The sequence below is a fragment of the Gymnoscopelus braueri genome, assembly GCF_963280865.1.
Source record: "Gymnoscopelus braueri genome assembly, chromosome: 9".
Lineage (NCBI taxonomy): Eukaryota > Metazoa > Chordata > Actinopteri > Myctophiformes > Myctophidae > Gymnoscopelus > Gymnoscopelus braueri.
Genome location: NC_137610.1, coordinates 40,703,537 through 40,725,024, shown reverse-complemented (window position 1 = coordinate 40,725,024; position 21,488 = coordinate 40,703,537). Strand labels below are relative to the sequence as shown.

At 43.5% G+C, this 21,488-nt stretch overlaps 1 protein-coding gene across 1 annotated transcript in view; it reads left to right on the top strand.

Moving 5' to 3' along the window:
• LOC308092317 (uncharacterized protein) overlaps positions 1 to 21,488 on the top strand; it is a gene marked incomplete at its 5' end in the record, with an annotated part of 45,996 nt that overhangs the window by 2,376 nt on the left and 22,132 nt on the right. Inside the window, 4 exons of the mRNA XM_080438167.1 lie at positions 783 to 833; positions 1,993 to 2,076; positions 7,449 to 7,546; positions 13,391 to 15,047. Of these exons, the coding sequence (XP_080294293.1) occupies positions 783 to 833; positions 1,993 to 2,076; positions 7,449 to 7,546; positions 13,391 to 15,047 (1,890 nt within the window). The remainder of the gene's footprint in view (positions 1 to 782; positions 834 to 1,992; positions 2,077 to 7,448; positions 7,547 to 13,390; positions 15,048 to 21,488) is intronic.

Below are 21,488 nucleotides of genomic sequence, written 5' to 3'. Positions count from 1 at the left end.
GAGTGTACAAATGGAACCAAATGGACCTTATGGGTCCATTTGGTTCCATTTGTACACTCTCAGAGTTAAGGGGGTCCTTGCAAATAAAACATTTGAGAACTATACTAGTGGACTCCTAATGTGCCATAGTGTCATAGTAAATCAGTGTCATACATATTCTGAAGAAAACCTGGAGACTTGACATTCAGTATTAGGTATTATGATCAAAATAAGAAAATTATAATGGTGTGTAAAAAAATAAAATAAAACAAAATGCCAGGGATGAGGCCAAGTCTTTGCCATGGACAAATGTGTAAGGACATATTGATGATCCCCACTGCTGCTGCATAATTGTAGCCTAATTTGTAGCCTTTTTCAATGCATCACTGTGTTAATTTTACAGGCGAGCATTTGTTATACATAGGGGTGTTGGAAAAATAAAGTGCCCCCTTAGGAAAAAGGCATGCCCCCCACTGCTGATATTTTTGCTTGGAGCCGGCACTGCCCCTGTTGGAGACGCAAATGCGCATTTTACGCACGCGGGCGTCTATTTCCACACTTCACGCCAGTTGCCAGATGAGGGAGACATACCGCTTCGGGATAATAATTATGTCCAAGTATCCCCGAGTCATTTGGTAGAAGATTTCATTACCGCTTTACTTACTGAACTGGGATTATGAGTGAAAACACACTGCGGCAGAACGCGCTCTAGCGTCAGTGGAAGCGACAGGAGTCCAAGGCGACGCTAATGAGAAAGCCGAGAGCGTTACAGTTAGTATTCTAGTCTGTTGTCACCCATCAAGATCGTCACGGAACTCCAGCTGTCACTTTCGTGTCCTCTTTGGAGCGCCCAGGTAAGAACATGGGTGTCACTTGATGTACTTTGTAGTATCCGTAGAAGTGAGTATTTTAACTTTCAGAGTGAGTCAAATTTTACTTTAACGATTATATAAAGGGAGTTCAAGATCAACACTGCACGCAGGCAGCAGTTCCAAAGCTGCCGCTGCTGTTTTCTGGTGAAAAGTAAGTAATATATGGCGAGCGGCATAATATGTAATTATAGAATTCATTCATTGTCATATCATTGGGTAGCCAATTATACATTTTAAAATCTTTTTTTTCTACTGTAGGCTATAGTTGCTCAATGGAACATAGGCTACTGTAGGCTATACGTAGCCTACCACCTGATAGCACTCATGTTTGATGAGAGACGCTTTTATTCCAAGTGGTTTCGAAATCAACGAGCATTCAATTAATGTCTCCTCCTTACATCAAATTATGTTATGTTTAAGAACATAATGCTCTTCTTAATTGTGCTGGTTCATTTTCTTTGGGGGGGGGGCATAAACACATTGTTAGTTCCAAAGATTGGGAGTAGGACTGTCATTCGGAAAGGATGTCACTCACTGTGATTTGTTTCGATGAATTGAATACACAGGACCCTAATGGAAACAAGCCATAGCGCTTTCTTGGGTTTAACTGTCAATAAAGTATTCAATCAATAAATCAATCAATCAATTAATTAAAATGTCATAGTGTTGTTTTTATTTGATGGATTGCAGCCTATATTCCGAGCCATAAGATATCAAATGTCAAACACGCCATAGTGTTTGCAAGTTGCTACACTTTTAAGGTGACAACCGTTTTGTGCCCATCATCCATGCACAGGGAGGGTGTCCCCTTTATCAGTATCATCAGTACCTGTGTGTGTGTGACTGTGTGTGTGTGTGTGTGTGTGTGTGTGTGTGTGTGTGTGTGTGTGTGTGTGTGTGTGTGTGTGTGTGTGTGTGTGTGTGTGTGTGTGTGTGTGTGTGTGGAGTGGCATAATAGTTGAAGCAAAAACCAACCCTCACCCTCTATGCCCACAACCCTCACCCCCCCCCCACCACCCCCCTACTCCTTCCTCCTGTTTCCAAATGCTCTCCTTTGAAGCGATGATGCCCCATCTGTCATATGTGAGCAAGGAGAGACCATGCTCTGCTCTTCTCAATTACTGAATTCTCCTCTTGCCAGCTCCTGTGGGACTGGATGGGAAGGAGGAGAGCAGGTGGGTGGCAGTGGCTGCGATCAATCAACATGAAATATTCAGCTTTGAATGTACACATCATTTACTTCTGCGGCTGCTGCTGAGGCTGAGCTGCTTGCTTCCTTGTTAGGAAAAACCCCAAAAGAAAGAAAGAAAGAAAGAGGCATGAGTTTAGCGTTTGATGTCGGATGTGTTTGGTGATTGGAACTAAGGTGTGAGTTGTGACGGACACTGTTTCTGGTGTGGACGTCTTGGAAAACTGACGGATGCAAAATCCACTTAAACCGAATATACTTAATTCACTGGGGTTCCTGTTCCTCTCAACTCCAAATCTCTTCACCTAGTAAAATAGCCGATCTACAAGCTCACAGGTGGTTTTCAAAGTGTGGTCCGGGGTCCCCACTTTCTCCTTGAGGCGGGTTCTGATTTCCAGGTGGTAAACCACCTGGTTTACCACCAGGGGGTCCGCAGCAAAAATGAGGGACAGTTTAACAGACCACTTGAACCCTATTTCAGAAATAGAAAAAAATTGCCAATCTACAAGCCCACAACACGTTGCAATGCGATGCTTTGTGAGCTTGTAGACCAGGCTGAATGTTCGCCCTCAGAATAGGGATGCTAGGGTTCAGGTGGTTGATTCAACTCTGAACTCTCAGCCTCACAAATGGGTAAATTAAAACCGAGGATTTTACTGTGTGTATTAAACACAGTCGCGTAGCCCCTCCTCGTTATTTTATGCTGCAGGAAAGTCACTCAGCTTACAATACAAAAGCTCTCCTTGGCAACTTTTATCCCCTGATGGAAGCACTTGTTTGAACATGAAGCACATGATTTGAATATCTGTAATCCATGCTCAAATCAACAGGCCAGATGAACTTTTTGGCACCCTCCCTCACGCCAACCACATTAAGTAGGATTTTCCATCCCAAAAAATGTGTAAGCTATTTGGATAAGGCTTAATATCACTTTGAACAAGAGCTAGGTGAAAGTTCTGTGAGTTGGTTTTCCCCTCCGGTACGTGTGGGCCTGTTGAAATCCGGGAATTGTGTTTTAAGCACTTGAACCCTAGCGTCCACATTTGGCAAAAATAGCCGATCTGAGAGCTCACACCGCGTTGCAATGTGAGCTTGTAGATCAGCCATTTTTGGTGAAGAGATTTGGTGTTGAGGGAAAAAGGAGCAGACTTACTATCAGAGCCCTAGGTGAACCTGGTCAACTATGTGGTGATTTTGCTGCTCACAATGTACCAATGTTAGGGCTTGTGAGCTTGTAGATTGGCTATTTTAATCAAAGAAATTTGGTGTAGAGGGAAATACTAGTATCTAGGATCTAGTATAGAGCCATGGGGGACCCCAGTCAACTAAGTATGGGTGGTTTTCAAAATCATCATCTGTAAAAGCTCAATCATTGCCAACTCTTTAGGAAAGTTTGTCGATCTCATGAGTGTCTGCCTCGTGATAATAATTAATATCTCTATGATGTTGCCTCGTGAAATTTGCCAGACTACCATCATGGCCCTAAGTGTTTGAGCTATGAGGCAACACGGTGAAAAGCGTAGCCCCCCTCATATGAGAACACAACAGTGAATAATTAATAACCTTGCTCCCAATTCCAGGAAAACAATAGCATATTGTAGGAACGCTGCGCTAATTTAACTAGAGGGGTGGGGGAAAAAAGAAACGAAAAGAAAAGAAAAACTCGACAGCTTCAATAAATTGAGAGTTGCCATTGTTGTGAAGTACATCTAGGCAGAGATGAGAAAAACATTATTGTGTGTTTTTTAAAATTAATGATGCCACTGTATGTTTTGGCATTTGTTTATGGATATAGTGATGTATGAGTGTTAAAGTCATACTGTGTAACTTTTTTAATTAAACAAAAGTAATTTTTGATATGATCATTCACTGATATATTTTTCACAATAACCTTTCCACATAAATGTGTTTTTTTACTTCTCTGAGCGTTATTTTTGGTTAAAAAAAAAAGCCAAAATTGCGCAAGCACCGGAAATGTACCGAAAATGTACTTATTTATCTTTTTTAAAGTTAATACAGTTTCTGACAATGCTGTTATTTCTTTCCAAAATATCCTCAGTGCTATAGTTTTGGTGCTTTAGCCTACTTCCATGTTACTGACCAAATTATGGGAATTTCAGTTCTAACGGACCACAGGGGCCGTTAGGGGTTAAGTGTCTTGCTCAGGGACACTTCGACGCGTAGCTTGGGCGAGTCAGGGGTCGAACCGGCGACCTAACGAATCCTAGCCTCCATAAGTTAAATCAACACTGTTACAGTGTTAGATTAATCAGATTAACACATAATAATATAATACTATATCGTATGTCATATGCCCAAAACTGTTACTTTTCAGGGGTCAAATTAAAAAGTAGCAAAAGTAGCAGATCTACAAGCTCAAAACGTGTTGCTTTCAAGCTTGCAGATCTGCTACTTTGGATGCTTTTGTGTGACGCTACAGTAGTATGATCAAGTAGGGCATTAATTTACGAAAAACTCAAAAAGTTTAAAACATGGAGATAAGAGGTTTCTGCCCGACAGCAACGATATAGTGTTATAGTGTCAGTTTAATCAGAAGAAACCAGTAAATAACCTGTACATTCGCCTGCTGGCAGGACATGGCGTGGAGGCCGGGTGCGCGTTCAGGAAGCCATTCCACCAGCAGACCTTGTTCTCCTGGCTGTCAGCTCCCATTAATCCATTAAGTCCGGGAAAAGCATCTGTGTCATTTCTTTAGATTTCTTTTGGCTATTCAAAAAATAGCAGATATACAAGCTCATATACAAGCTCAGCTTGTATATAGCTCATATGAGTTTGTAGATCTGCTATTTTTTGAAAAAATCGTGAAAATGTGTGCAAATCTTTGAATATATATATTTTTTAAAGCAAACATTTGTAACTCAAATCTTTGCCTCTGGGGGTCTCCTGGAACAAAATATTACATTACAAAAATAATACATTTTGGGTGGTCCGACCTTAACATTAAAAAGTTTGAGAACCACTGGTTAAAGCAACATACGTTTTTTCCAAAAAACTGTTAGGATCTAGAAGACATTTGTAGAATCCCCAGAAGCAAAGATTTGTGTTACAAATGTTCGCTTCAAAAATATATATATTAAAATATTTGCACAAAACTTTCAAGATTTTTCAAAAATAGCAGATTTACAAGCTCGTAGCACGGCACTCGGTGCCGCGCTATGAGCTAATCTGCTATTTTTGAATAGCCAAAGAAATCTAAAATGACACAGATGCTTTCCCGGTATTAATGGATTAAGGGGGGAAGGTGTCATATCTGTAACACAGCTGAGTGCAGATGGCAGAGAGAGAGAGAGAGAGAGTGGAGGGGACGGCTCACCGATTTAAACAATGATTAATGAACAGAGATGGAAAACAAATTACATTGGACTATCGGAGGCAGGGAATTGTTTTTATGAAAACGTTAATTGTGTCTGCCAGCCTGATACCAGGAGGGGTTGGGAGGGGGGTGGGTGGGCGGTAGAGGGGGGGGGGTATGGGTGGATGGAGGTCCTGATAATATGAGGTCTACTCCTCTCCCAGCTCAGATTATCAGCTTGTCTCAGCACACAGTTTAATACCGCACCTTGGCTATAAGATCTCAGATGTACCGTAACTTTCGAGGTGGGGAGTTGAATTTTTTTTTTTACGATGAACTCCGTGAAGGATTGCCCCCCCCTCCCCTCAACCAACCAGCGCGCCAATTAGCGTTATCTCTAATAATAAGTGGTTGTAAGTGACGAGAGAAGGCGCCCTGCTCTATTTGTAATTATTGCAGGCGGGTGCAGCTGCACTACTTAGGGAGATGATGATAATTATTTTGAAAGAAGAAGAAAAAAATGCCTTCCATCGCGGGTTGATTATTTAAGAGCATCATACACTCATCTGAGCAATCAGGAGAGAGTGATTAGTGGAAATCCACGAGGCTAACAACAGCTGCCACATTAAACTCTTGCCTCTGTTGCCAACACACAGACAGAGAGCCTCTTCCACGGGAACGGACAGAGAAAAGCTCTTCACCGCCGTCTCCCACATGTGTTTGGTAGAAAGTCAAGGCAGAGGGCAATGCCGAGAAAATGAGCAAACAAGGGTGCTCCATGAAAAGCCATGTTGTTGTGTTACAAGGTCAGTCTTCAATGCTTTTAATTCACTCCGCAGGAGTGTACCGGAGCTAAGGGGGAGGAAGACATCTTGATATGACATTTTGGCAGTATTGGAATTTTAGATAAGTGTGGTGAAATGTCCTTCACATCCCCCTGAATAGCTCTCTGTTAGAGTACAATAAGGTTGGATCTTTTAAAACTTTGGAAACACTCCTCAGGGACGACTGAATGATCTGGCTCTTGAGCTAATGCACAATCTAATAGAAGAAGCCAAAAAGTGATGTTGAAGCCGTTCATCATGGTCACGGCCGGTGTGCACGCTGCGATGCCTGCCACTGTGTAAGGCCTGCTACACTAAAGGCTAATTCTCTTATAGCCCAGATGTTGCCGGAGATCCTACTGGGCTGATGAGCTCAATCACTGAAATGATGAAAAGATGATTTTGTCCCTGTAATTACAGTGTGTAAACTACTTAGCTAGGATTGCAAAGGAAGTCATTTTCTAATTATGCCGGTACCCCGTTGCCTAATGGTGGATGTTTTGTTGTTTTAGAGAGAGGGGGGGGAGAAAGAGAGAGACGGGAGAGAGAGAGAGAGAGAGAGAGAGAGAGAGAGAGAGAGAGAGAGAGAGAGAGAGAGAGAGAGAGAGAGAGAGAGAGAGAGAGATGGGTTGGAGAGAAAGAGAGAGGGGGAGAGAAAAAGATTGGGAGGAGAGAAAGACAGAGGGTGGAGAGAGAGACAGAGATGAGGAGGAGAGAAAGAGAGAGAGAGAGGGAGAAAGAGAGAGTCAAAGAGACCTTATGAGAAGTGACGGTAAAAAGACCATCAGAAGGGCAACATGGCTGCCAAATGAGAGAGTTCATTGAATTATCAGCCAAGTTAATGTGCCTTGCTTGGATTATGCTCTTTGTTTTTTTTTTTTTTTTTTTCTTTCCTGTAGATGCCATAGCTTAATGAGATACTGTAAGTGGCATTACCAGACCCCTGCTGTGATTTTGTGATGACTCGTTTAATGACTTTTGTTTTAGTGCCTCAGAGTGCTTTAGCAACTCAAAGTAGACAGATTCATATTTTTGGGCAGCTCGGTATGTTTAGAAATGCAAAATAAGTGCAAAATAAAATAGAAAATACATCAAATAAAATGTATCATGCAAATGAGGAGTCAAAATGACACGCTGGGAACATTATTTTCGTTTAAGCAGTTGACGCTTTCCCTGAAATGCCTCTTTTAGAGAAAGAGACATATGTCACGGCGATGTGGAGTTCTTTGAGTTGTGAGTGAGCGCTATTGGAGATGCTTGCTACCCTGCAGGGCCCAGCCATCTGATGGAGCCTTCTACCCAGCAGCCCACACTGTTAGAACATCCCATCACACGCCAGCGCCCCGTTTGTGTCCAGAAAGAACAGGTGGTCAGTGCAAACAAGAGCAACTGTTTACACATTGGCTATTCAAAATAAGTTGTGTGTGTGTGTGTGTGTGTGTGTGTGTGTGTGTGTGTGTGTGTGTGTGTGTGTGTGTGTGTGTGTGTGTGTGTGTGTGTGTGTGTGTGTGTGTGTGTGTGTGTGTGTGTGTGAGAGAGTGTGAGTTTGTGTGTGTGTGTATTATGAGCATGTATATGAGAAATTGTTCAAGCATCAGTGTGCGACATCATATGTTCTCGCTGTGATATATATTCACACTTCAACTTTTATCACTGCTAGAGACCTCAGGAGACTCGTAGAAATGTGAAGTATCATTGCTGTCGGGCAGAAACCTTAATAAGTGAAAGTGGTTAAGTCTGTGGGTTTTTATAAATGTTGAACCAATGAAAAGTATTAACAAGAGCTTGTGACTATATAATAATAACTTCATTGGATCCATTGGAACTCAGGTTCTTTTTCACATTTCCTGAAAAGTAACAGTTTTGGACATAGAAGGTTTCTGCCCGACAGTGACGATATGTACATACCTATGCACATAACATACGTACATATATGTAGATAGGTACGTACCTGCATACATACCTACACGTATGCATGTACGTATGTATGTAATTTAATCATCAACACTCAGTTTTTTATATTTGAGCCAGAAAGTGACAAGACAACATTCCCTTTCATAGCAAAAAAGGAGATGAAAATATTTTCAAGTGTCACAGGTGCCCACACAGCCTGGCATCGCTTTAGGCACACCCATTCCCGGGTATCTGACTGCTGCTCTGTTGCTTGTGTGTGGCATTGTCCCCCAGCAGCCATTGTGCTCATAGCCGCTTAATGTGCATTATTATACAGAACAAAATGAATGCAAAGAATTGTTTTTACCCCCCAAATGTAAAGTAGCTGACACCCCCGAAAGAAGAAGGCTGTACTATACACACACACACACTCACACACACACACACACACACGCACACGCACACGCACACGCACACGCACACGCACACGCACACAAACACACACGCACACACACACACACACACGAATGCACGCACACAGATTTATTTTTACAGGGAACACGGCGGATTTTGATAGTTCTAAAAAGAGTGGCATAGATTTACGGCGACCACAACGTGTGTGTATGTGTTCCTTTATGAGTTCTTTGCCTATTACTCATGAGGAGCTAGTTTGTCAGCGCTGTGTGTGCTGTTTCTGCGCGGTGTGCTCCTCCAGTAATGAATGGCGCTGGTGAGACTATTCTGTCTCCGTCAGGATTTCTTTTTTTGGGGGGGGGGGGGGTGAGTGGGTGGGTGTGGGTGTGGGTGTGGGTGGGGAGGGAGTGGGGGGTCCACAGTGAAGCTCCTATAGGGTTTCATTAATCCGGCTGTCAGAAAGTATATGGGTGTGTTATCTTCTGTCTGGGTCATGGTGGCCAGCTGTGTTACCACTGCCCTCTGCCTTCTACCAGCGCTTCAACTCTTGACAGGACAGCCAACAGGCTGACTGGGTGTGTGGGTGGGTGGGTGGTGGGTGGTGGGTGGCTGGAGGAACCAGTATGTGCATGACTATGAGTTTTTCCACTGACTTACCCCATGATGAGATGAACTATATGTTAACAGAGAATTTTGAAAACCAAGGAGTTTGAAAACACCCTGATCTGCTAGGGAGATTTCAAACTACCTTGTGGTTTCCCAAATTCACTGTGACATACATTATACTCTTTCTCTTGTAGGCTACGGTTAGGCCCTATTTAAAAAAAACAGCAAAAAATAGCTGATCTACAAACTCACGACATTGTACGCGTTGTAGATCTGCTATTTTAGCTATTTTCGAAATCTTTTTGAAATCTTTTGCCTAAAACAACATGCCCCAAATAGGGACGCTAGGGCTCAAGTGGTTAAGGTATACTTTATTAGAAAGTAAAGTAAGCGTTGCCGAGCCATGTGGTCCATAGGGCAGGAGCCTATCTCCTGTTTCTGCAGCGTGAGGCAGCTTAATGTACAAGTATCCCCTGGACATGACACTAGTATGTCACAGGGATTTACCCCCAATCCAACCCTTGAGGCTGAATGGCAAGCAGGGAGGCATTGGGTCCCATTTTTATAGTTTTTGGTATGACCCGGCTGGGATCTCCCAATCTCAGGGCGGACACTCCAGCCATAAGGCCACTGAGCTGGTATATTGGCGGTATATATACTTTATTAGACCCCTTTTAAAATGTTGCCCTCTGCAATTGACCCATCCAAACTACATCAGCCACATTGCAGCGCTCAGGGACCAACTCCAGTTGTAATGCCAGTACCGTGGTCAGAGGCAGTATATACTGTACCCCAGTGCTTCTCAAACCTTTTGAAAATAAAACCCCCATTTGAAAATATATGCCAAGGACCCCCATAAGAGAAGATTTTTACTACTCTAGCAGTGATTCTCAACCATTTTAATTCAAGGACCCATTTACTGGCATTTCTATCTCTGGGACCCCAATTTATATTGTAAAATCTGTGTTAATTTAACTCTGAGAGTGCACTAATGGGTCCATTTGGTTCCTAACTATCCATCATTTAGCTCGGGATCTCCTGGAACTCCCTCAAGGACCCCTGGGGGTCCTCAGACCCCACTTTGAGAACCAATGCTGTACCCAGCATGTATGTCTTTAGAAGTGAAGGAAACCGGAGTACAGGGAGAAAAACCCACACAAACTTGAGGACAACATGGAAACTCAGCACAGAAAGGCCACCTGCCAAGGTTATAATAGTGGCTATAATAGCAAAAAAGAAAGGAAAGTCAAGTGGTCTAATAATTCACTGCTTCTCATTGTCAGGTCTGGGGACTACCAGGGGTCTAAATGGACCCTTATGGGTATGTGACTCTGAGAGTGTGCAAATGGACCCTTACGGGTCAATTACCCTAACCTTAGGGGGGGGGGGCATCACATTTATATTTGGCCCTCTACGTGTACAGGGACATGCTGGGCTCGTGTGGGTACTTTTGGTTCCATTTGCACACCCCAGAGTTAAAGGGATATTTCACTTTCAAACATGTTTGGGGTCATTTTAACATCTCCTCAGGCTTTTGAAGTTGCTTGATTCAGTATTTAGATATTTGATATTAATTTGATCAGACACGCCCCCTTCTTATGCAAACCCATTGTAACTCCAAACTCCATTTTAATCATGATAGATTCATCGAAAACACCCGTCCTTGGTTCTGGTGACTGATATTGTCCTTCTATTGCGTGTTTTATTAGCCTACTTTTTTTGGGGGAAAAAGAAATATGTAAAAAACTAATTGAAAAAACATGGCCCCTCACGTATTATGAGGGCAGTATGAGTCACCAGAACCAAGGACGGGTGTTTTGGATGAATTTATCATGATTAAAATGGAGTTTGAAGTTACAATGGGTTTGTATAGGAAGGGGGCGTGTCTGATAAAATGAATATCAAATGTCTAAATACTGAATCAAGCAACTTAAAAACTGTCCGGGGTTCTAGAGTATGTTAGAATGTTAGAATGACCCCAAAGTGAAATATCCCTTTAAATAAACACGATGATGATTTTACAGTGTAGAGAGAGAGAGAGAGAGAAAATCATCGGTGTCTGTGATCTAATGGACATCAAACTGTGGGTACTTGAAATGAAAAAGAATCACTGGTGTAAACACTGCTGCTGTCACATTTCATATGATTTTGAGCTTGTACAAAGTGCTCATGAGTTTCTATTGGTCTTCATTGCAGCACGTCCTGTGCTCAACCACATTGGCCCTTGTTCATGGAGGCCTATATTATACCTGATCATGACTCATGCATAAGAGCCTCTCTCAGCATGCAGCGCGCTCCGATTCTCCCACCGAGTCTCGTAGCTTTCGACGAGGTAACACCTAACAGCCTCGGCCTCACCTCAACCACTTGAAACACACACACACACACACACACACACACACACACACACACACACACACACACACACACACACACACACACACACACACACACACACACACACACACACACACACACACACACACACACACACACACTGACACGCATGCAAAGGGACATACACACACACACACTCATTACAGAGAGAGAGAGAGAGAGAGCGAGAGGGAGGGAGAGACACACACACACACACCCACATACATTCTTATGTGCCATGGTTTCATGTTTTAGTATAATACCCATCGCCTGCAAACATTCCAACATAATTCCCCGCTTCTCTCCTGTCATAGATGATTAGGTCGAGACCTGGCATCGACAGGCAGATAACACGGAACACGCTGCCTGAGAGTGGATCACGCTGACCGTTTTCTATCTGTGTGGTTTTTGTGTACATCATTTTCATGACTGACCGAGGTTTGCAGTCCAGGATGATGTAAGCCTGTGTTCATTCTGCGTTTGGACACTGCAGCCTTTGTTCTGTGCCCTTTGGTGCTGCATAGAGCTGAGCAGGGCTTGTTATGTGACCTCTACCATTGTAGCGCCCATGTGAATTTGAAGCTTTGTTTTGCAGCTACAGAGGAATTGAAAAGAGAGTCCAGGGAAAGGGGAGACGTGGCGGAATATTTCATGTTTCCATTTTCAAACTTTCATTGACGCAAAAGTGTCAATGAAAGTTGTTGTTCCCCCCCTGTCCCTCCCCTTCCTGTGACATTTTTTTATTATCCCCGGTAAAAGTTTAACCACTTTGAACCTGGCGCCCCTATTTTGGGCATGTCATTATAGTTGTCAAATTGTTTTTAATCGCTAAAGCTCAAAGTTCAAAACGTGTCACGTTGTGTGAGCTTATAGATCGGCTATTTCCGCTATTCATCAAATGCCGAAGTATATACATAAGGGCTTAAGTGGTTTAAGTCAAACAGGCAATAGATCCACCAGCAGTCCTTAACGTGCTTCAGTTTAAACTCAGTTTCTTAAATGTTTCATGCATCTGAGAGAGGCAGGAAGACCTGCAATGTGAAAGCAGACAGCCTTTGATGTGAATGTTGCCTTAGTGTTGTATGTCTGAACAGAATGAGATCAGAATGAGACACATTCTTTTTTTTTCTTTTTCTTTTTTTTTTACTGTATAGCCTTAACTGAGAATGAGATTTATTTGTAGAGGAAGCCTTTGAGGTTAGACTTAATCAGCGTTTTCACTGTCTCCAACAATAATGTAAAACCACAGGTGTGCTGCTTACCACAGGATGCTTCGCTCTGTTTCCTGACCTATTTGAGTTGCATCACCGGCATCGTACAGCCGCTGGTGGAAGTTATTCGAGTGCAGATTTAAAGATTTATATCGTTGCTGTCGGGCCAGAAACCTTGTATCTCCATATTTCAACTTAACTGCCCTACTTCGTCATGCTACAGTGTCACACAACATTTCTGAAAACATTTGTAAGTGAAAGTGATAGTCTCTGGGTTTCATAAATATTTAACCAATGAAAAGTATTAACAAGAGCTTGTGACTAAATAATAACTACATTTTCTGAAAAGTAACGGTTTTGGACATACAAGGTTTCCACCCGACAGCGACAATATGAGACTGTAATACCCCTGAACAGTTACCACCCTTATTTATCAATTCCGTGTTTTAAGCAAATGTATTACGATGCCTTTTCTTGCAGTATGTGTTTGGACCGAACTACTTGTATTCTAACAGTCGTTCCCTTTATCCTCTTTTCAGGACGGGGCTACAGCTTGGATGTTCACAGAAGCCGAGCAGAACAACATGAATCCAACGCCTATTTCATCTGCATAGTTTTTTACCAACCGACATACAGTTCACTGCTAACCCCCCTGCCAGGAGCAGATTGCCATCGCTGACCAACATACTGTAACATCAACCAATCCCTGAAAGGAGAGCCTCATTACCCCAGCCAGCCACCCAATTAGGAACCAGATGGCGCTTCTGGCCAATCAACTCATGGATGCTAGGATTCTGAGCAGTATGAATGGGAGAGTTGAGCTCCCCCAGTTTCTGAGGGCCCCCAACCAGGGAATCGTCCCCCAGATGAACCCCGGCCAGGAAGACAACCGTAAGAACAGGAAGTACCCCTGTCCACTGTGCGGGAAGCGTTTCCGCTTCAACAGCATCCTGTCTCTTCACATGCGCACGCACACGGGCGAGAAGCCGTTCAAGTGCCCTTACTGTGACCACAGGGCCGCACAGAAGGGCAATCTCAAAATCCACCTCCGCACCCATAAACAAGGCATTCTGGGGAAAGGCCGCGGGCGGATCAGAGAGGAAAACCGGTTGCTTCACGAGTTGGAGGAGAGAGCGATCCTACGGGATCGGCGGCAGATGAGAGGCGGACAGGGCGGCCAACTGTGCACACCCCACGTGGCCCAGCTTCAGCATTTGCCACCGACCGTCCCGGCACATCCCCAGACGTCCCTCACATATCCCGGCTCTGCGGAGAGCCCGTCGCACGCATCCACGCCCCCTAAGGTCACCGCCCGCGAGGAACCAATCCACCACCCGCTCGCTGGCTTCCGCTGCTCGTTCTGCAAGGGCAAATTTAGGAAGCAACAGGAGCTGGAGCGCCACATCCGGATCCTGCACAAACCCTACAAATGCACGCTGTGTGAGTTCGCCGCCTCGCAGGAGGAGGAGCTCATCGGCCACGTGGAGACCGCCCACATCACCGCGGACGCCGCTGTGGGGCAGAAGGCCGCCGCCACTGAGGGCGCGGACAAGGGGAAGCCCGTGGGCGAGTACCCGTGCGAGGTGTGCGGCCAGACCTTCAGCCAGGCCTGGTTCCTGAAGGGACACATGCGGAAGCACAAAGACTCCTTCGAGCACCACTGCCAGATCTGCGGCCGTCGCTTCAAGGAGCCGTGGTTCCTCAAGAACCACATGAAAGTGCACCTCAACAAGCTGGCCGCCAAGAGCAAACCCCCCGACGAGCGTAACGCGCCTGTCAACATGAGTAACGTCCAGCAGGACCCCCAGACCAGCCTTTACTCACAGTATATCTCCAGCATACATAGCAGGTTCCTCTCAGCTGAGCGAGCTGGCCAGCAGGAATATAACCAGCTCCTGGCCACAGCAGGCATTGAGGTAAAGGTTCGGGAGATGTTAGGAAGGATGATGGTGTCTGGACAAGGCGTGTTGGCCGAAGGAGACCGTCCCTCCCTGCTGGCTCTGAATCACCTTTTCCCCACAATGAGCTCCAACAGGCTGGAATACCTGCAGACCGCCATGGCTGACAGAGATGCACTCAATGGCAGTGGCTTCCCTGGCTGGCCGATCATGGCATCAGGGCTGGCTGTGGAGCCGCAACTGTTCGGTCCTAAAGAGATCCAACCGCCGTGTTCATACTTGTCTGAGAGACGTCGTTCCGTAGATGAAAGGAAAGGGTGCCTCGGCGAAGCGGACGCTGAGGTCATCAGCAGGGCCACGACCCCGGGGAGCCTGACGCACCACGAGCAGTCAGAGATCGTCTCGGAGACAGGCCATTCCCATTCGGGCATCGCCCAGGACAACCACCGACAAACCGTGTCTCCGCCTACAGGTAACTGAGTTATCACCGTTGAATGAAAGAAAACATTGATGCACTAGAAAGAGAGCGACCACGGCAGTCTTGTGGAAAAATAAAAAGCTTTTACTTTTTACGGCTAATGCATAGCAACGATTATTCACACACCTACGTGTTGCAATACACTGGCCTTCATCAGGGTGACAAAAAAAATTCACCCTGATGAAGGCGGCGTAGGTGCGCTTTCCTTGCTTTGCCAAACAAATAAAATCTTTTTTAAAGAGACTGCCTTGGTTACTATCTTGCTTGTGCATCAACTTTATCACCTTTATACCAAAGGGCACCATATTGAATTTTACTCATCTGCCAAAAAGATGCGTTCCTCACTCTGTCTGAAAGAAAACTTAATTTTGATTCTCACCCTGATGAAGGCAGCGTAGGTGCGCTTTCCTTGCTTTGCCAAAGTAAACAAATAAAATCTTTTTTGTTTTTGTACGAGACTGCCTTGGTTACTATCTTTCTTGTGCATCAACTTTATCACCTTTATACCAAAGGGCACCATATTGAATTTGACTCATCTGCCAAAAAGATGCGTTCCTCACTCTGTCTGAAAGAAAACTTAATTTTGATTCTCACCGCTTGATTGTTTTTGCAGAGAATTTAGACAGAGAATCTATGCAATTTTGTCTAAACCACAAGACAGTTATTTATACTATATGACGCACTGTGCTGCCAACAAACAAGCCCAAACTCTCAAGAATCTATTATTAATGTACTCGCCTCACTGTCCCTGAGCTGCCTATTGTAGTGTACAACTAGAGAAAACGTTGGCGTGGTGTCAGAGATCCACTTAGCATAGGTGGTCCGCAAAGCACAGGGTCAGCAGCACTCTGCGATGAAACCACCGCAAATATTGCTGTCATCTCCAAGGACTTTTGTCTTCCCTTTTTAAGTGTAACGGCGTCGTGTTGAACGGTAGGATAATTAGTACCCTCTATTTTATATCCTCCACCTCCCCACCCCTCGCCTACGGGGGCACAAGATGTTAATGCACGCCATCTGGTGTTTTTAATGATTTGATCTATACCACCCAGTGATTTTTATGATTTGATCTACCACCTGGTACTTTTATTGATAGTCTTCTGTTCCACCTGGTGATTCAGATGATCTGGCTCGGTGGGCAAATGCCTTTCTTGTCATGGCGTCCTGCTAACATGCTCTCACCACTCTAAATTGCTGCCATAATAGTGTTTTATGTGTGTGTGTGTGTGTGTGTATATTTATATATATATATATATATATATATATATATATATATATATATATATATATATATATATATATATATATATATATATATATATATAGTGTCTTTGCTTGGAGAGCTGATGTATCTGAGTGTCACATGCTGGCGTGGGATTCGATCCAGCATCCTGGTAAATGATGGCCGTATCGCACAGATAAATGGATCGTGTCTAATCTCATTAGATCTTTTGTGTCCATATTGTGCACACATACGGATGTATACGTATTTACGTATTGCAGGCATTTTATGGACAAATCCCTGTCTGGCTCGCTCTTTATGAAACAAGCTTAGTTGTTGCTGTTTTTTTTTGGGGGGGGGGGGTTTCACTTCCCCACTATTTTCCAAACTGGTTCACTATACTGTATCGTTCTTACCAAACGCTTATGAAAGCTGGCAAGCTTAGTGAGTTCTGGGATGGCACGTTCAGGATGAGACTCTAATTTCAGTCAATATTAAGCATGGAAACTAATTCATTGTAAAGGTCAGGCGTCATTGCTTTAGTCAATGATGGATCCGGCAGGCTCTCTCCCTCTCCTCGCTGTTCTTAGTCCTGTGTAATGGTAGACTCACTCTGGGGGCTTAGCACCGCATTGTTTAGCTCTGACAATATATCCCAGAGACCTCTGCAGCTGCTCCCTGCGCTCACAATGACAGATTAATTAACACAATCACACGCGGCTGGCCTCGACTCAACACACAGGTCTGCCGCGAGACAGATAGGTAAATCCTACACATATGGAGAACACGCACCACTTGATGAGGGTTTAATAACAGGGATAGGGTTTTTTTTTTCTTCTTCTTTTGTCGGGGTGGAGGGAGGGTTTTTGTACAGTAACTGATCAAGTCTGTCTGTGTGGATGGCTGGCCTTAGAGAGACAGAGTATTTTCTAATTCAGGGGAGCAGAGAGCCTGAGCTGCCAGATGTTCAGCTTGAGGAACATTGATTAGTCCAGAATTAGCGGTTGCATTATTCATTATTCCAGACCGGGGTGGTCGTGAAATTATTGACGTCTCCAATATGGATACAAATATAGTACAGTCTTACTTGTGGCTGTCAAAATTAAGAGACAAGACCGCACTTGATACAACCAGATATAGCACTGGATTTAGATTTAAATACAAACATCAAGCCAAGCTGGATCGCAAATCATCTTTTGGTTTCGATGGATACACTGTAGATGTAGACTGTGTACAAAAAAAAAATGCTGCTTGCAAAATCTAATCCAAACAGATTTGGAGATGCACTTTGACTGTAATTATAATCTTATGTATAATCTTATGAATAACGATTCTTTCAAAAATGTTAAACTAACGAGGGGAGCATGCCTGAAGGCTTCTGACCTATATTAGACCAGTTGGAAGAATGCTAAACACGCCTAACGCCACATAAAATGCTCTGACAGTTATTAATTAGATCCATTCAACACTCTTAACCCCGGGGTCAATGAGCAGACACCATGTAATGATGTTGTCCCCACTTGTCTTTTGTCCCTCATGCCCTTCTTTCACGCTAGTTCCACTGTATACGCACCAAGCATTTAAGATAGCCCAGAATGATAAGCAACTGTAACATGGTGAATGGGAATGTTGAGCAGTGGTTAAGAAGCACGGATTAAGTAGCTAACGGAAGTCCGTGTGTCAGGAGACTGCTGGGTGGTTTAACTGACAACCACATAATTCACCCATTTGTAACTCTGGGAGTGTAGTAATGCAACCAAATGGACCCTAACAGGTCCATTTGGTTGCATTTGTACACTCCCAGAGAGACATACTGTAACATATTTTAAAGGCAGATTCAGTGGTCCAAACGTAAACAAATGGACAGCCCAACCTCCGAAAATTTAAATTCAGCATTGCAGACATGTTTTTTTTAATTCCCTAGGTGATTGACTCAGCTCTTGACAGAAGGACTAACTCTACAAACAACAGATATATCTTCTTCAAACTGTTATTGTTGTATTACGGGGCTGTAATTGGTTTGCTGACGTTGGTATTGTTTGTAAACAGGTTTGCAATATATTGTGATTTATGATGGGGTGAGAAATTTCCAAATAGCATATTTCCTCATCTACAATCAAACTCTTTAAGAAAGTATGGGAGTATTAGCCTAATTTATGTGACGGAAACAGTCAGATTAGACCTTTAAACTCACTGGTCCTCACAAAGCAGGCTCCGGGGACCAACAGGAATCCTAATGCAGTTTCAGAGGGTCCCCGGCAGCAAAAGTAGTTAATATAGAAATCACTTTAACCCTATTTTATACTTCGGCTATTCTAAAATAGCGAATATACAAGCTCACAAGGCTGCAATGATACAACGCACTGTGAGCTTGTAGATTGTAGATATTTTTTAAAGATTTTGAATAATTTTGCACATTTTTAACACAACACAAACCTTCTGGGGTCTGCATTAAATCTTTTCAGATGGGGGTCCGGCAGGGCCAAATACATCGGGGGTCCTTGACAAGAACATGTTTTAGACCCACTGCTTTATCACATTCTATCCTGCTTTATCACATTAACTTACAGGGCTTTTATCTTACTGGGTCTTATATTGGTCTAAAGCAACTGTCTAAACTGATTACCTGTTGGATCCCTCCACTGCCTCTCACTTCTGTCTTTTTAATCCTCTTTTTAATTATTATTGCAGATATGAGGCTCAAATTAAGCTCAAAATGCTTGTTTTCCTAGCATGCAGATAAAAAGATTTATCCAGGGAGTTCCGAACACCTGCCTTGAAATATTGTTCCACCGTCTCCTGAATGCCATTTGGCTTAATTGACTTGGAAACGTCCCAAATGCGTCATTGACTATGTGGTCTAATTAATATTAATAATATATGCTATTATAAACATCAAAGAACATCTGGTGCCCCTGTTTTTCTCACCAAGTCTTGTGCACAGCAAAATCCAGGGTGTCGATTTAAGCTTGGAGAGTGTAGAAATGGACCCATGCAGGTTCATTTTGGCGCTCTCTGAGGTTAAATCGACACTCCGGATTTTGCTGTGTGTGTATGGCTCCCTCTTGCTCAGTCTGTTTCATCTGCAAGCAGACCAGTCACCATATAGCAGAGTTTAGTATTTCAGGTGCTTGAATGTACGTAGAGAGAGATGAGGCTAAGGCTGTTCAGTTTATTGATATTATCGTCTGGGATTTTGGATATCGTAATATTGCTTTTCCTGGTTTTACATAAGCCTTATTTTATATATTTTTTAAATAGCGTGAATAACCGATCTACAAGCTCACAATGTGTTGGATCACGATACGTTGTGATGCTATTTTTTATATTTTTTGAAAGATTAAAAAGAACACTTATATTATTGTCACCATCCTCACAATATCGATATTGAGGTATTTGATTTGATTTTGTCCATATGGCCCAGCCCTAGATGAGGCTTCCACTGTACACTGCGTAATGTCTACAATGTAACTGCCAAAAGGCCTATTTTAGTAATACAGTAGCCTATGAGAGTCTGCGATCGCGCTGAAGCGTGATGCACGGCTGTAAATCATGAAGCCTATTTCCATATGAAATGAACCAGCTGCATGGCTTTTTTTTTTACCACAGCCACCAGCTCACTTTAGGTATTATATTTATTTCATTATTTAAAATATCCAGTATGCAAGGATGGCTCATATGCATCACTTCATTAGATGCCTGTGTGTTTAGGTGAGAGAGGCTGGGTTTGTAATGATGCAGTAATTGGAGTTTGGGGTTGATAAATCTAAGCTCTAAAATTACTCTCCTCACATAATGCGAGCCGCGGCACTGTAAGTAAATCTTAAACTGATTAAGTTAGCATGAACCAGGCAATCACAAAGATGGCACCCATCCAAAAGACGAGAAAGGGGGTGGGGGGGGTGGGAGGCTGTCTTCAGTCTTTGTTTTGCGTGTTTTTTTTGTTTTTTTGTTTTTTTCAAGCGCTCATGAAGGGAGGGTAAATGGGTTTAGGGAAGTCTGCCGTTGAAAGATGAGGTCAGATTTGTGTGTTTGGTACGTTGGGAGCTGGCCGGTAATGTCATCGTAATCCAAGCCACAGAATAATTGAGATATAGAGTGTTGTCTGAAAGACTTCCATTAAGCTGTTTGGATGTTTCTGTTTGTTACTGGAGACAGGGGTGTGGCGTTCTGGAAGGCTGTTTCCCGCTCTTGCACACGCACGCACGTGCGTGCAAATTGGCAACGCACACGCAAACGCACATTCAGCCACACAGCCAAAACGTCCACACACACATGCATAAGCATGCACACACACTGCACACATGCACGCACGCACGCACACACACAAACTGACTTGTGGTAGGGTTCACACGGCTATAAAATGCACAAAAACACACCAAAAAAACAACACACACACACACACACACACACACACACGCACACGCACACGCACATGCACACGCACACGCACACGCACAGGCACAGACAACTGCATTTCATTTAAGGACATCTATTGAACGCGATGGCATTTCAGCTATGCTTTTATTGGTCAAAGCTCTACTTAATTAATCTCTGCGTTCTATTTTGTGGTTTGGTTATTGGAATATCGAAACTAAGGCCTCTCTTTACTGCCCTTCAGCCCATTACATAGCAAATAGTTTATGCATTAAAGTTGTAGTGACTTCAAGACAAGGAACTATAGATCACTGGGTTTAGATTTACCTCTGAGAATCGCCTCTGGGTCGGGTTCCGAGGTGTATGAAATTGATATTTCTCTGGCAGAGATGAATCGCCGTTGTAAGTCAGATATTAGTCCATTAAAGAAGAACAATACGGCATCAATATGCATAGAATTAAATTAATGGTGGTGGCTTTATCTGCCCATCCCAGACGCATCCCTAAAAGACACAGTATAATGTATGACCTGACCTTCAAATGCCAGGAGAGTGTTGGGCAATAAACTGCCAATATTTGTGGCTTAATGGCGTCAGATGACTTTTACTGTAATTGGAATGGCAGAGAAACAGCTGGGCTGTTTAAAGGCAGTGTGAGGCTGAGGCCTCCGACAATCATTAACTCAAAATGGTGGCAGGGAGTGTGTTTAACCCTGACGTTACATGTAGATGTTGAGTGTTTTTAACTCTTAACATTGCATGCTGAAGTTGGGTGTGTTAAACTCTAACGTTATATGCGATGTAGTCCAATGATTCTTAATGTTTTGAATTGCAAGG